The sequence below is a fragment of the Phyllobates terribilis genome, unplaced genomic scaffold, assembly GCF_046119375.1.
Source record: "Phyllobates terribilis strain yellow unplaced genomic scaffold, ASM4611937v1 Scaffold_9__5_contigs__length_417890890, whole genome shotgun sequence".
In the NCBI taxonomy this organism is placed as follows: domain Eukaryota; kingdom Metazoa; phylum Chordata; class Amphibia; order Anura; family Dendrobatidae; genus Phyllobates; species Phyllobates terribilis.
The window spans coordinates 196,196,399-196,211,002 of record NW_027362769.1 but is presented as its reverse complement, the minus strand read 5'-3'; the positions used below and the strand labels follow the sequence as shown (position 1 = coordinate 196,211,002).

The 14,604-nt window shown below is 51.0% G+C and overlaps 1 protein-coding gene across 1 annotated transcript in view; it reads right to left on the bottom strand.

Annotated features, from left to right (window-relative positions):
* Window positions 1-14,604, bottom strand: part of DPP10 (dipeptidyl peptidase like 10) — a 685,122-nt gene that overhangs the window by 465,964 nt on the left and 204,554 nt on the right. Inside the window, exon 11 of the mRNA XM_073646140.1 lies at window positions 12,005-12,052. Coding sequence (XP_073502241.1) covers window positions 12,005-12,052 — 48 coding nt within the window. The remainder of the gene's footprint in view (window positions 1-12,004; window positions 12,053-14,604) is intronic.

The window sequence follows — 14,604 nt, the reverse complement described above, 5'->3', positions numbered from 1 at the left end:
ACAGTGATACCCATCACCCCGTATACAGGTCACCTCTACAGTTATACCCATCACCGCGTGTACAGGTCACCTCTACAGTCATACCCATCACCCCGTATACAGGTCACCTCTACAGTGATACCCATCACCCCGTATACAGGTCACCTCTACAGTTATACCCATCACCGCGTGTACAGGTCACCTCTACAGTCATACCCATCACTCCGTGTACAGGTCACCTCTACAGTCATACCCATCACCCCGTGTACAGGTCACCTCTACAGTCATACCCATCACCCCGTGTACAGGTCACCTCTACAGTCATACCCATCACCCCGTGTACAGGTCACCTCTACAGTCATACCCATCACCCCGTGTACAGGTCACCTCTACAGTCATACCCATCACCGCGTGTACAGGTCACCTCTACAGTCATACCCATCACCCCGTGTACAGGTCACCTCTACAGTCATACCCATCACCCCGTGTACAGGTCACCTCTACAGTCATACCCATCACCCCGTATACAGGTCACCTCTACAGTCATACCCATCACCGCTTGTACAGGTCACCTCTACAGTCATACCCATCACCGCTTGTACAGGTCACCTCTACAGTCATACCCATCACCCCGTGTACAGGTCACCTCTACAGTCATACCCATCACCCCGTGTACAGGTCACCTCTACAGTCATACCCATCACCCCGTGTGCAGGTCACCTCTACAGTCATACCCATCACCCCGTGTACAGGTCACCTCTACAGTCATACCCATCACCCCGTGTACAGGTCACCTCTACAGTCATACCCATCACCCCGTATACAGGTCACCTCTACAGTCATACCCATCACCCCGTGTACAGGTCACCTCTACAGTCATACCCATCACCACGATACAGGTCACCTCTACAGTCATACCCATCACTCCGTATACAGGTCACCTCTACAGTCATACCCATCACTCCGTATACAGGTCACCTCTACAGTCATACCCATCACCCCGTATACAGGTCACCTCTACAGTCATACCCATCACCCCGTATACAGGTCACCTCTACAGTCATACCCATCACCACGATACAGGTCACCTCTACAGTCATACCCATCACCCCGTGTACAGGTCACCTCTACAGTCATACCCATCACCCCGTATACAGGTCATCTCTACAGCCATACCCATCACCCCGTATACAGGTCACCTCTACAGTCATACCCATCACTCCGTATACAGGTCACCTTTACAGTCATACCCATCACTCCGTGTACAGGTCACCTCTACAGTCATACCCATCATCCCGTATACAGGTCACCTCTACAGTCATACCCATCACCCCGTATACAGGTCACCTCTACAGTCATACCCATCACTCCGTATACAGGTCACCTTTACAGTCATACCCATCACCCCGTGTACAGGTCAACTCTACAGTCATACCCATCACCCCGTGTACAGGTCACCTCTACAGTCATACCCATCACCCCGTGTACAGGTCAACTCTACAGTCATACCCATCACCTCATATACAGGTCACCTCTACAGTCATACCCATCACTCCGTGTACAGGTCACCTCTACAGTCATACCCATCACCCCGTGTACAGGTCACCTCTACAGTCATACCCATCACCCCGTGTACAGGTCACCTCTACAGTCATACCCATCACCCCGTGTACAGGTCAACTCTACAGTCATACCCATCACCCCATGTACAGGTCACCTCTACAGTCATACCCATCACCCCGTGTACAGGTCACCTCTATAGTCATACCCATCACCCCGTGTACAGGTCACCTCCACAGTGATACCCATCACCCCGTGTACAGGTCACCTCTACAGTCATACCCATCACCCCGTGTACAGGTCACCTCTACAGTCATACCCATCACCCCGTGTACAGGTCACCTCTACAGTCATACCCATCACCCCGTGTACAGGTCACCTCTACAGTCATACCCATCACCTCATAAACAGGTCAACTCTACAGTCATACCCATCACCTCATATACAGGTCAACTCTACAGTCATACCCATCACCTCATATACAGGTCAACTCTACATTCATACCCATCACCCCGTGTACAGGTCACCTCTACAGTCATACCCATCACCCCGTGTACAGGTCAACTCTACAGTCATACCCATCACCTCATATACAGGTCACCTCTACAGTCATACCCATCACTCCGTGTACAGGTCACCTCTACAGTCATACCCATCACCCCGTGTACAGGTCACCTCTACAGTCATACCCATCACCCCGTGTACAGGTCACGTCTACAGTCATACCCATCACCTCATATACAGGTCATCTCTACAGTCATACCCATCACTCCGTGTACAGGTCACCTCTATAGTCATACCCATCACCCCGTGTACAGGTCACCTCTACAGTCATACCCATCACCCCGTGTACAGGTCACCTCTACAGTCATACCCATCACCCCGTGTACAGGTCACCTCTACAGTCATACCCATCACCCCGTGTACAGGTCAACTCTACAGTCATACCCATCACCCCGTGTACAGGTCACCTCTACAGTCATACCCATCACCCCGTGTACAGGTCACCTCTACAGTCATACCCATCACCCCGTGTACAGGTCACCTCTACAGTCATACCCATCACCCCGTGTACAGGTCACCTCTACAGTCATACCCATCACCCCGTGTACAGGTCAACTCTACAGTCATACCCATCACCCCGTGTACAGGTCACCTCTACAGTCATACCCATCACCCCGTGTACAGGTCACCTCTACAGTCATACCCATTACCCCGTGTACAGGTCAACTCTACAGTCATACCCATTACCCCGTGTACAGGTCACCTCTACAGTCATACCCATCACTCCGTGTACAGGTCACCTCTACAGTCATACCCATCACCCCGTGTACAGGTTACGTCTACAGTCATACCCATCACCTCATATACAGGTCACCTCTACAGTCATACCCATCACCCCGTGTACAGGTCACCTCTACAGTCATACCCATCACCCCGTGTACAGGTCACCTCTACAGTCATACCCATCACCCCGTGTACAGGTCAACTCTACAGTCATACCCATCACCCCGTGTACAGGTTACGTCTACAGTCATACCCATCACCTCATATACAGGTCACCTCTACAGTCATACCCATCACCCCGTGTACAGGTCACCTCTACAGTCATACCCATCACTCCGTGTACAGGTCACCTCTACAGTCATACCCATCACCCCGTGTACAGGTCAACTCTACAGTCATACCCATCACCCCGTGTACAGGTTACGTCTACAGTCATACCCATCACCTCATATACAGGTCACCTCTACAGTCATACCCATCACTCCGTGTACAGGTCACCTCTACAGTCATACCCATCACCCCGTGTACAGGTCACCTCTACAGTCATACCCATCACTCCGTGTACAGGTCACCTCTACAGTCATACCCATCACCCCGTGTACAGGTCAACTCTACAGTCATACCCATCACCCCGTGTACAGGTCACCTCTACAGTCATACCCATCACCCCGTGTACAGGTCACCTCTACAGTCATACCCATTACTCCGTGTACAGGTCACCTCTACAGTCATACCCATCACCCCGTGTACAGGTCACCTCTACAGTCATACCCATCACCCCGTGTACAGGTCACCTCTACAGTCATACCCATCACCCCGTGTACAGGTCACCTCTACAGTCATACCCATCACCCCGTGTACAGGTCACCTCTACAGTCATACCCATCACCCCGTGTACAGGTCACCTCTACAGTCATACCCATCACCCCGTGTACAGGTCAACTCTACAGTCATACCCATCACCCCATGTACAGGTCACCTCTACAGTCATACCCATCACCCCGTGTACAGGTCACCTCTACAGTCATACCCATCACCCCGTGTACAGGTCACCTCTACAGTCATACCCATCACCCCATGTACAGGTCACCTCTACAGTCATACCCATCACCCCATGTACAGGTCAACTCTACAGTCATACTCATCACGGTTTTATCTGAATAGATTTCCTTTTTGTTTCGCCTTCTTGTCCCTCTGGTCATCGCCACCATGTTGGGCCTTTTGGCTGTTCTTTCAGCCATCTTGTCTGGTTTGTTTCTTGTATACTCATCTGTCTTTTCTGCTGAAAGTTTTCTGAAGTTTGTGGTGAATGAAGAAAAAGCAAAAAGAAGAAGGACGAGGATCACCTGACTCCCATATAGATGTGTGTGTATATATATATATAATGTATTTATTAATGGCCATGACAGTATAGCGGAGCAGAGCGCTATAGTGAAGTCTGATTGCCGTCTGTAAGATACATGAGGAGCCGGTGAGGAAGATGCCGTGGGGTCAGGAGGGTGACCTCTGCCGATAACGTGCGGAGTACGAGGAGCAGCCGGAGAAGATGGATGACATCTGCTCCCGTCACCGGAGATAAAGCGACTGCAGCGTTACTGCACAATGTGAACGCGACCTGATAAATGCAGAGCGCACGATCGTGCAGCAGTAGTGTCCTGAGCGTAATAATCCACAGACATATCGCTGAAGCCGCTCCAGCCCACGACTCCTCTCCATAGTTTCATTATCATTGTGATTTAGAAAAAAGTGTTTGTTTTTTTGTACCTATTTCTGTAGATATCTGCTGCAGATACCGGGGCGCTGTACAACCAGGGATCGGCTGTATACTAATGTATATACTACCCTGAACGTGAGCCCTGCGATCTGCTCTCATCGCTCAGGTGGATGACTGGATCTGTTATCTCGTACAATATCCCACCCAGGACGGACCCTAGATGTAGTTCCCCATTGGAGGGCAGAGATATGTGCAGGTGCAGACTTCCTCATCATACACATTGATATCCTGTGTATTATACTATAATGGCCCAGTGCGGTGACTTTGTAGTGTGGAGCGTCACCACCTTTGGGAAGCGCTCTGCGATCCACGGTGCACCCAGGAATATCCTCCTCCGGTGGTTGCTCTATTCTGCTTGCTGGGGGATCACTATCAGACTAGCATTGCGCCTGCGCTGTTGTTCGGCGGTGGTTTTTCTTTGATCCACTGCTGTCTCCATGATATCCTTTGTATTATACTATAATGGTCCAGTGCCGTGACTTTGTAGTGTGGAGCGTCACCACCTTTGGGAAGAGCTCTGCGATCCACGGTGCACTGAGGAATATCCTCCTCCGGTGCTCCCTCTATTCTGCTTGCTGGGGGGATCACTATCAGACTAGCATTGCGCCTGCGCTGTTGTTCGGTGGTGGTTTTTCTTTGATCCGCTGCTGTCTCCATTTGGTGGCGGACACCATTCCCGGCAGACACTTTGTGCTCCATTCCTTCTGGTGAAACGCATTCTCCCCTCCAGGCTCCGCTTTGCACCTGGGTCTTTTCTTTTCCGCTGGATCCTCCCGATTTCGCTCTTTCGTCCATCATGTCGGGGAACGCCCTGTAACCAGCAATGCGTCACTGTCGCTAGTTGGTGGCACTAATCAGTGATTTCGGCTTTATTTGGTTACAGACGATGTCCGGTTTGGGTTTGGCGCTCCGGAGACCTCGTTCCCAATACGTCCGTGTGCAGTACACCTTTCCTATGAAAAAGACTGAATGTCTGGAGGCAATGAGGGCTCGTTCACACCAGCCTCCCATGATCGGTATGAATCCAGGCGATTAACTCACCAGTCTGTTTTGTATATATGTGACCTAACAGGCCTGGCTCTGCTACACATGTGCCCCTGATGAAGCCATGGCTCTGAGTGGCGAAACGCGTGGGCTGTCCTACCATGGCTGTCTATACAGGTTACCTTTTTAAGCCTTGATATCCTTGTCTGTATTATCTATGTACATGCTATTAGTGTTGTGCCAGCAGCGTATACCATTTCCATGTCTGTGTGTGGTATGTGAGGGGCAGATTATTACGCTCAGGACACTATTGCTGCACGATTGTGCGCTCTACATTTATCAGGTCGCGTTCACATTGTGCAGTAACGCTGCAGTCGCTTTACCTCTGGTGACGGGAGCAGATGTCATCCATCTTCTCCGGCTGCTCCTCGTACTCCGCACGTTATCGGCAGAGGTCACCCTCCTGACCCCACGGCGTCCTCCTCACCGGCTCCTCATGTATCTTACAGAAGGCGATCAGACTTCACTATAGCGCTCTGCTCCGCTATACTGTCATGGCCAATTGTGGTTTTAGTATCTCTTTGTTTTCGCTTCTGCCCTTTAAAAAATACAGTTGTGCTCGAAAGTTTACACACCCCGGCAGAATTTTTCCTTTCTTGGCCTTGTTTCAGAGAATATGAATGATAACAAAAACACATTTTCTTCCCTCATGGTTATTGGTTGGGTGAAGCCATTTATCATCAAACTCCTGTGTTTTCTCTTTTTAGATCTTCATGACAATCAAAAACATCCAAATGACCCCTGATCAAAAGTTCCCATACCCCAGTTCTTAATCCCGGGTATTGCCACCTCTAACATCAATGGCAGCTTGAAGTCTTTTGTGGTAGTTGTGGATGAGGGTCTTTATTTTCTCAGATGGTAAAGCTGCCCATTCTTCTTGGCAAAAAGCCTCCAGTTCCTGTAAATTCCTGGGCTGTGTAGCATGAACTGCGCGCTTGAGATCTCCCCAGAGTGGCTCAATGATATTGAGGTCAGGAGACAGAGATGGCCACTCCAGAACCTTCACTTTGCTCTGCTGTAGCCAATGACAGGTCGACTCGGCCTTGTGTTTTGGATCGTAGTCATGTTGGAACATCCTAGTACGTCCCATGCGCAGCTTCCGGGCTGATGAGTGCAAATTTGCCTCCAGTATTTGCTGATAATGTGCGGCATTCATCTTTCCTTCAACTTCTACCAAGTTTCCTGTGCCTTTGTAGCTCACACATCCCCAAAACATCAGCGATCCACCTCCGTGCTTTACTGTAGGAATGGTGTTCCTTTCATCATAGGCCTTGTTGACCTCTCTCCAAATGTAACATTTATGGTTGTGGCCAAAAAGTTCAATTTTGGTCTCATCACTCCAAATTACCTTGTTCCAGAAGTTTTGAGGCTTGTCTCTGTGCTGTTTGGCGTATTGTAGGCGAGATACTTTGTGGCATTTGCGCAGTAATGGCTTTGTTCTGGCGACTCGACCATGCAGCCCATTTTTCTTCCAGTGCCTCCTTATTGAACATCTTGAAACATCCACTCCGCTAGTTTTCAGAGAGTCCTGAATTCCATCTGATGTTATTTGTGGGTTTTTCTTTGCATCCTGAACAATTTTCCTGGCAGTTGTGGCCGAAATCCTCGTTGGTCTACCTGACCGTGGTTTGGTTTTTACACAGCCCCTGGTTTTCCATTGGTTAATCACAGTTTGAACGCTGCTGACTGGCATTATCAATTCCTTGGATATTTTTTTGTATCCCTTTCCTACGTTATACAGTTCTACTACCTTTTCCCGTAGATTCGTTGACAATTCTTTTGCTTTCCCCATGACTCACAATCCAGAAACATCAGTGGCTGGATGAAAGATGCAAGAGTCTGTCTGGATCCCAGAAACTCACTTAGCTTTTATGCACACACACTGATTACAAGCAAACAGGTCACAGGTGAGAATGTTACCTTTAGTAGCCATTCAAATCCATTTGTGTCAAATTCTGAGCATGTTATCAGGCCAAAATCACCAGGGTATGTGAACTTTTGATCAGTCATTTTTATATGTTTTTGGCTGTCATTAAGATTTAAAAAGAGAAAACTCAGTGGTTTGACAATAAATGGCTTCATCCAATCAATAACCATGAGGGGAGAAAAAGTTTTTTTGTTATAATTCATATTCTCTGAAACAAGGCCAAGAAAGGAAAAATTCTGCCGGGGTGTGTAAACTTTTGAGCACAACTATACATTATATATACAGCACAGACCAAAAGTTTGGACGCACCTTCTCATTTAAAGATTTTTCTGTATTTTCATGACTATGAAAATTGTACATTCACACTGAAGGCATCAAAACTATGAATTACCACATGTGGAATTATATACTTACCAAAAAAGTGTGAAACAACTGAAAATATGTCTTATATTCTAGGTTCTTCAAAGTAGCCACCTTTTGCTTTGATGACTGCTTTGCACACTCTTGGCATTCTCTTGATGAGCTTCAAGAGGTAGTCACCGGAAATGGTCTTCCAACAATCTTGAAGGAGTTCCCAGAGATGCTTAGCACTTGTTGGCCCTTTTGCCTTCACTCTGCGGTCCAGCTCACCCCAAACCATCTCGATTGGGTTCAGGTCTGGTGACTGTGGAGGCCAGGTCATCTGGCGTAGCACCCCATCACTCTCCTTCTTGGTCAAATAGCCCTTACACAGCCTGGAGGTGTTTGGGGTCATAGTCCTGTTGAAAAATAAATGATGGTCCAACTAAACGCAAACCGGATGGAATAGCATGCCGCTGCAAGATGCTGTGGTAGCCATGCTGGTTCAGTATGCCTTCAATTTTGAATAAATCCCCAACAGTATCACCAGCAAAGCCCCCCACACCATCACACCTCCTCCTCCATGCTTCACGGTGGGAACCAGGCATGTAGAGTCCATCCGTTCACCTTTTCTGCGTCGCACAAAGACACGGTGGTTGGAACCAAAGATCTCAATTTGGACTCATCAGACCAAAGCACAGATTTCCACTGGTCTAATGTCCATTCCTTGTGTTCTTTAGCCCAAACAAGTCTCTTCTGCTTGTTGCCTGTCCTTAGCAGTGGTTTCCTAGCAGCTATTTTCACCATGAAGGCCGGCTGCACAAAGTCTCCTCTTAACAGTTGTTGTACAGAGGTGTCTGCTGCTAGAACTCTGTGCGGCATTGATCTGGTCTCTAATCTGAGCTGCTGTTAACCTGCGATTTCTGAGGCTGGTGACTCGGATAAACTTATCCTCAGAAGCAGAGGTGACTCTTGGTCTTCCTTTCCTGGGGCGGTCCTCATGATAGCCAGTTTCTTTGTAGCGCTTGATGGTTTTTGCAACTGCTCTTGGGGACACATTCAAAGTTTTCCCAATTTTTCGGACTGACTGACCTTCATTTCTTAAAGTAATGATGGCCACTCGTTTTTCCTTACTTAGCTGCTTTTTTCTTGCCATAATACAAATTCTAACAGTCTATTCAGTAGGACTATCAGCTGTGTATCCACCTGACTTTTGCACAACACAACTGATGGTCCCAACCCCATTTATAAGGCAAGAAATCCCACTTATTAAACCTGACAGGGCACACCTGTGAAGTGAAAACCATTTCCGGTGACTACCTCTTGAAGCTCATCAGGAGAATGCCAAGAGTGTGCAAAGCAGTCATCAAAGCAAAAGGCGGCTACTTTGAAGAACCTAGAATATAAGACATATTTTCAGTTGTTTCACACTTTTTTGTTAAGTATATAATTCCACATGTGGTAATTCATAGTTTTGATGCCTTCAGTGTGAATGTACAATTTTCATAGTCATGAAAATACAGAAAATCTTTAAATGAGAAGGTGTGTCCAAACTTTTGGCCTGTACTGTATATATACACATCTATATGTTAGTCGGGTGATCTTTGTCTTTGCTTTTTCTAGGTTCACCTTTGGGTATGTGACAAGTAGATCCCGACCTTATTTATTAGACCTCTACTTTTTCTTGTTATATGGAACAAATTGTTGATGATATTTTTTATTATCTATTTTGATCACTTTCGGGTGATTTGAGGTTGGGATCAGGCTGCTCACTACTTATTTCCTCATCATTATTTCCTTCTCCATTTCTTCACGTCTCGTCCCTGTCTCTCTTGATATCTGAGTCTTCATTTCTGTCCCTTTGTCTCTTGCACAGTTTTCTTTCTCCTCTGCCCCTTTCGGTGTCTGAGCGCTGCGTCACATTGTATTCCATCTCTACCATCTGCTGTATGAAGGGGGCGCACGTGGCCTGGGGAGGGGGGCGCATATGGCCTGGGGGGGCGCACATGGCCTGGGGAGGGGGGCGCATATGGCCTGGGGGGGCGCACATGGCCTGGGGAGGGGGGCGCATATGGCCTGGGGGGGCGCACGTGGCCTGGGGAGGGGGGTGCACATGGCCTGGGGGGGCGCACGTGGCCTGGAGAGGGGTGAGGAGTACATGGCCTGGGGGGGCGCACGTGGCCTGGGGAGGGGGGCGCATATGGCCTGGGGGGGCGCACATGGCCTGGGGAGGGGGGCGCATATGGCCTGGGGGGGCGCACATGGCCTGGGGAGGGGGGCGCATATGGCCTGGGGGGGCGCACGTGGCCTGGGGAGGGGGGTGCACATGGCCTGGGGGGGCGCACGTGGCCTGGAGAGGGGTGAGGAGTACATGGCCTGGGGGGGCGCACGTGGCCTGGGGAGGGGTGGGGCATACATGGCCTGGGGGGGCGCACGTGGCCTGGGGAGGGGTGGGGCGTGCATGGCCTGGGGGGGGCACACGTGGCCTGGGGAGGGGTGGGGCGTACATGGCCTGGGGTGCGCACGTGGCCTGGGGAGGGGTGGGGCGTACATGGCCTGGGGGGGCACACGTGGCCTGAGGAGGGGTGGGGCGTACATGGCCTGGGGGGGCGCACGTGGCCTGGGGAGGGGTGGGGCGTGCATGGCCTGGGGGGGGCACACGTGGCCTGGGGAGGGGTGGGGCGTACATGGCCTGGGGTGCGCACGTGGCCTGGGGAGGGGTGGGGCGTACATGGCCTGGGGGGGCGCACACGTGGCCTGGGGAGGGGTGGGGCGTACATGGCCTGGGGGGGCGCATGTGGCCTGGGGAGGGGTGGGGCGTGCATGGCCTGGGGGGGCGCACGTGGCCTGGGGAGGGGTGGGGCGTACATGGCCTGGGGTGCGCACGTGGCCTGGGGAGGGGTGGGGCGTACATGGCCTGGGGTGCGCACGTGGCCTGGGGAGGGGTGGGGCATACATGGCCTGGGGGGGCGCACGTGGCCTGAGGAGGGGTGGGGCGTACATGGCCTGGGGGGGCGCACGTGGCCTGTGGAGGGGTGGGGCGTACATGGCCTGGGGTGCGCACGTGGCCTGGGGAGGGGTGGGGCATACATGGCCTGGGGGGGCGCACGTGGCCTGGGGAGGGGTGGGGCGTACATGGCCTGGGGGGGCGCACGTGGCCTGGGGAGGGGTGGGGCGTACATGGCCTGGGGTGCGCAAGTGGCCTAGGGAGGGGGGGTGCACATGGCCTGGGGGGCGCAAGTGGCCTGGGGAGGGGGGGTGCACATGGCCTGGGGGGGCGCACGTGGCCTGTGGAGGGGTGGGGCGTACATGGCCTGGGGTGCGCAAGTGGCCTGTGGAGGGGGGGGTGCACATGGCCTGGGGGGCGCAAGTGGCCTGGGGAGGGGTGGGGCGTACATGGCCTGGGGTGCGCAAGTGGCCTGTGGAGGGGTGGGGCGTACATGGCCTGGGGGGGCGCACACGTCCACGTCGGGGAGTCACGGGCAGCGCGGCTCTTCCTCATTTCTGCCAGTATTTCCCTGATGGACCCTGAGATCTCTGAGAGATGTGTCGGGACCATGGACCTTTGGGACAAGGGGTCACAGCTGAGGAATCTTCCGTATCAACCACCTGTAGCAGCGTCATTGCTGGGACATTACATACTTATATCATCATCAGTCCGGGGGTCTCAGGGAGGTGGTCCACACTGTCCATCCCTCATATCTCAGACAATTTCTGTACCTTTGTGATTATTTTCTCCTTCAGCATTACACGTGTCCCATGTACAGAGCACGCTGTATACATACGGGTGTATATATGAGCAGGACTGTGTAGGGAGCGTCTAGGCTGAGGGGGGCGCCATCCTCCGGGTACGGTGGGGACTATCGGGGCTCCCAGGGACAGCACATCCTGATTTTTCCCCTGATCCATCTTTGGGTGGGGGTTACGTGGCCATGTCCAGGTCTACGGCCGTCTGCACTGTACACACCCCCTCATTGTAGTGAAGACCCCAGGACGTTCTACGGGGATTAGTTTTCTAGGGTTCGTCATCGAGGCCCTTAAATAAATGTGGTTTTTGGTTCTTTTTCCCCCCTACAGTAATAATCACAGGTCACCTGTAAAGCTGCCGTCCCCGGGACGAGTCCTCTGTGCTGAGGAAATACCTGCGAGAGAGGAGAAAGTGTGAGGGAACTACAACTCCCAGCAAAATGTATGGAGAATGCATTTAACAGAGCGATGACTGTGTATGATGGAGACGACCTCTACACGTGACTGTGTATGATGGAGACGACCTCTACACGTGACTGTGTATGATGGATGATGGCGACGACCTCTACACGTGACTGTGTATGATGGATGATGGCGACGACCTCTACACGTGACTGTGTATGATGGATGATGGAGACGACCTCTACATGTGATTGTGTATGATGGAGACGACCTCTACACGTGACTGTGTATGATGGAGACGACCTCTACACGTGACTGTGTATGATGGATGATGGCGACGACCTCTACACGTGACTGTGTATGATGGATGATGGCGACGACCTCTACACGTGACTGTGTATGATGGATGATGGCGACGACCTCTACACGTGACTGTGTATGATGGAGACGACCTCTACACGTGACTGTGTATGATGGAGACGACCTCTACACGTGATTGTGTATGATGGAGACGACCTCTACACGTGACTGTGTATGATGGAGACGACCTCTACACGTGACTGTGTATGATGGAGACGACCTCTACACGTGACTGTGTATGATGGAGACGACCTCTACACGTGACTGTGTATGATGGATGATGGCGACGACCTCTAAACGTGACTGTGTATGATGGATGATGGCGACGACCTCTACACGTGACTGTGTATGATGGATGATGGCGACGACCTCTACACGTGACTGTGTATGATGGAGACGACCTCTACACGTGACTGTGTATGATGGAGACGACCTCTACACGTGACTGTGTATGATGGAGACGACCTCTACATGTGACTGTGTATGATGGAGACGACCTCTACACGTGATTGTGTATGATGGATGATGGCGAAGACCTCTAAACGTGACTGTGTATGATGGAGACGACCTCTACACGTGACTGTGTATGATGGAGACGACCTCTACACGTGACTGTGTATGATGGAGACGACCTCTACACGTGACTGTGTATGATGGAGACGACCTCTACACGTGACTGTGTATGATGGAGACGACCTCTACATGTGACTGTGTATGATGGAGACGACCTCTACACGTGACTGTGTATGATGGAGACGACCTCTACACGTGACTGTGTATGATGGAGACGACCTCTACACGTGACTGTGTATGATGGAGACGACCTCTACACGTGACTGTGTATGATGGAGACGACCTCTACACGTGACTGTGTATGATGGCGACGACCTCTACACGTGACTGTGTATGATGGATGATGGCGACGACCTCTACACGTGACTATGGATGATGGAGACGACCTCTACAAGTAACTGTGTATGATGGATGATGGAGACGACCTCTACACGTGACTGTGTATGATGGAGACGACCTCTACACGTGACTGTGTATGATGGATGATGGCGACGACCTCTACACGTGACTGTGTATGATGGATGATGGCGACGACCTCTACACGTGACTATGTATGATGGATGATGGAGACGACCCCTACACGTGACTGTGTATGATGGAGACGACCTCTACACGTGACTGTGTATGATGGATGATGGAGACGACCTCTACACGTGACTGTGTATGATGGAGACGACCTCTACACGTGACTGTGTATGATGGAGACGACCTCTACACGTGACTGTGTATGATGGATGATGGAGACGACCTCCTACATGTGACTGTGTATGATGGATGATGGCGACAACCTCTACATGTGACTGTGTATGATGGATGATGGAGACGACCTCTACACGTGACTGTGTATGATGGAGACGACCTCTACACGTGATTGTGTATGATGGAGACGACCTCTACACGTGACTGTGTATGATGGATGATGGAGACGACCTCTAGACGTGACTGTGTATGATGGAGACGACCTCTACACGTGACTGTGTATGATGGATGATGGAGACGACCTCTACACGTGACTGTGTATGATGGAGACGACCTCTACACGTGATTGTGTATGATGGAGACGACCTCTACATGTGACTGTGTATGATGGATGATGGCGACGACCTCCTACATGTGACTGTGTATGATGGATGATGGCGACGACCTCCTACATGTGACTGTGTATGATGGATGATGGCGACGACCTCTACACGTGACTGTGTATGATGGATGATGGAGACTACCTCCTACACGTGACTATGTATGATGGATGATGGAGACGACCTCTACATGTGACTATGTATGATGGATGATGGAGACGACCTCTACACGTGACTATGTATGATGGAGACGACCTCTACACGTGACTGTGTATGATGGATGATGGAGACGACCTCTACACGTGACTGTGTATGATGGATGATGGAGACGACCTCTACACGTGACTGTGTATCATGGATGGTGGAAACTGTACAGATCTGAGGTTGTGGAGTGTAAGTAATCACCTCGGCAGGTTAACGATGCAACAATATTTTATTGATCACATCCATGGTAATGCAGCAATTCCAGACAAATTGTCAAAATCCAGTTCTCTCAGTCCTCAAGTTCCCAATATGGGTTCAGTAGTTCCACT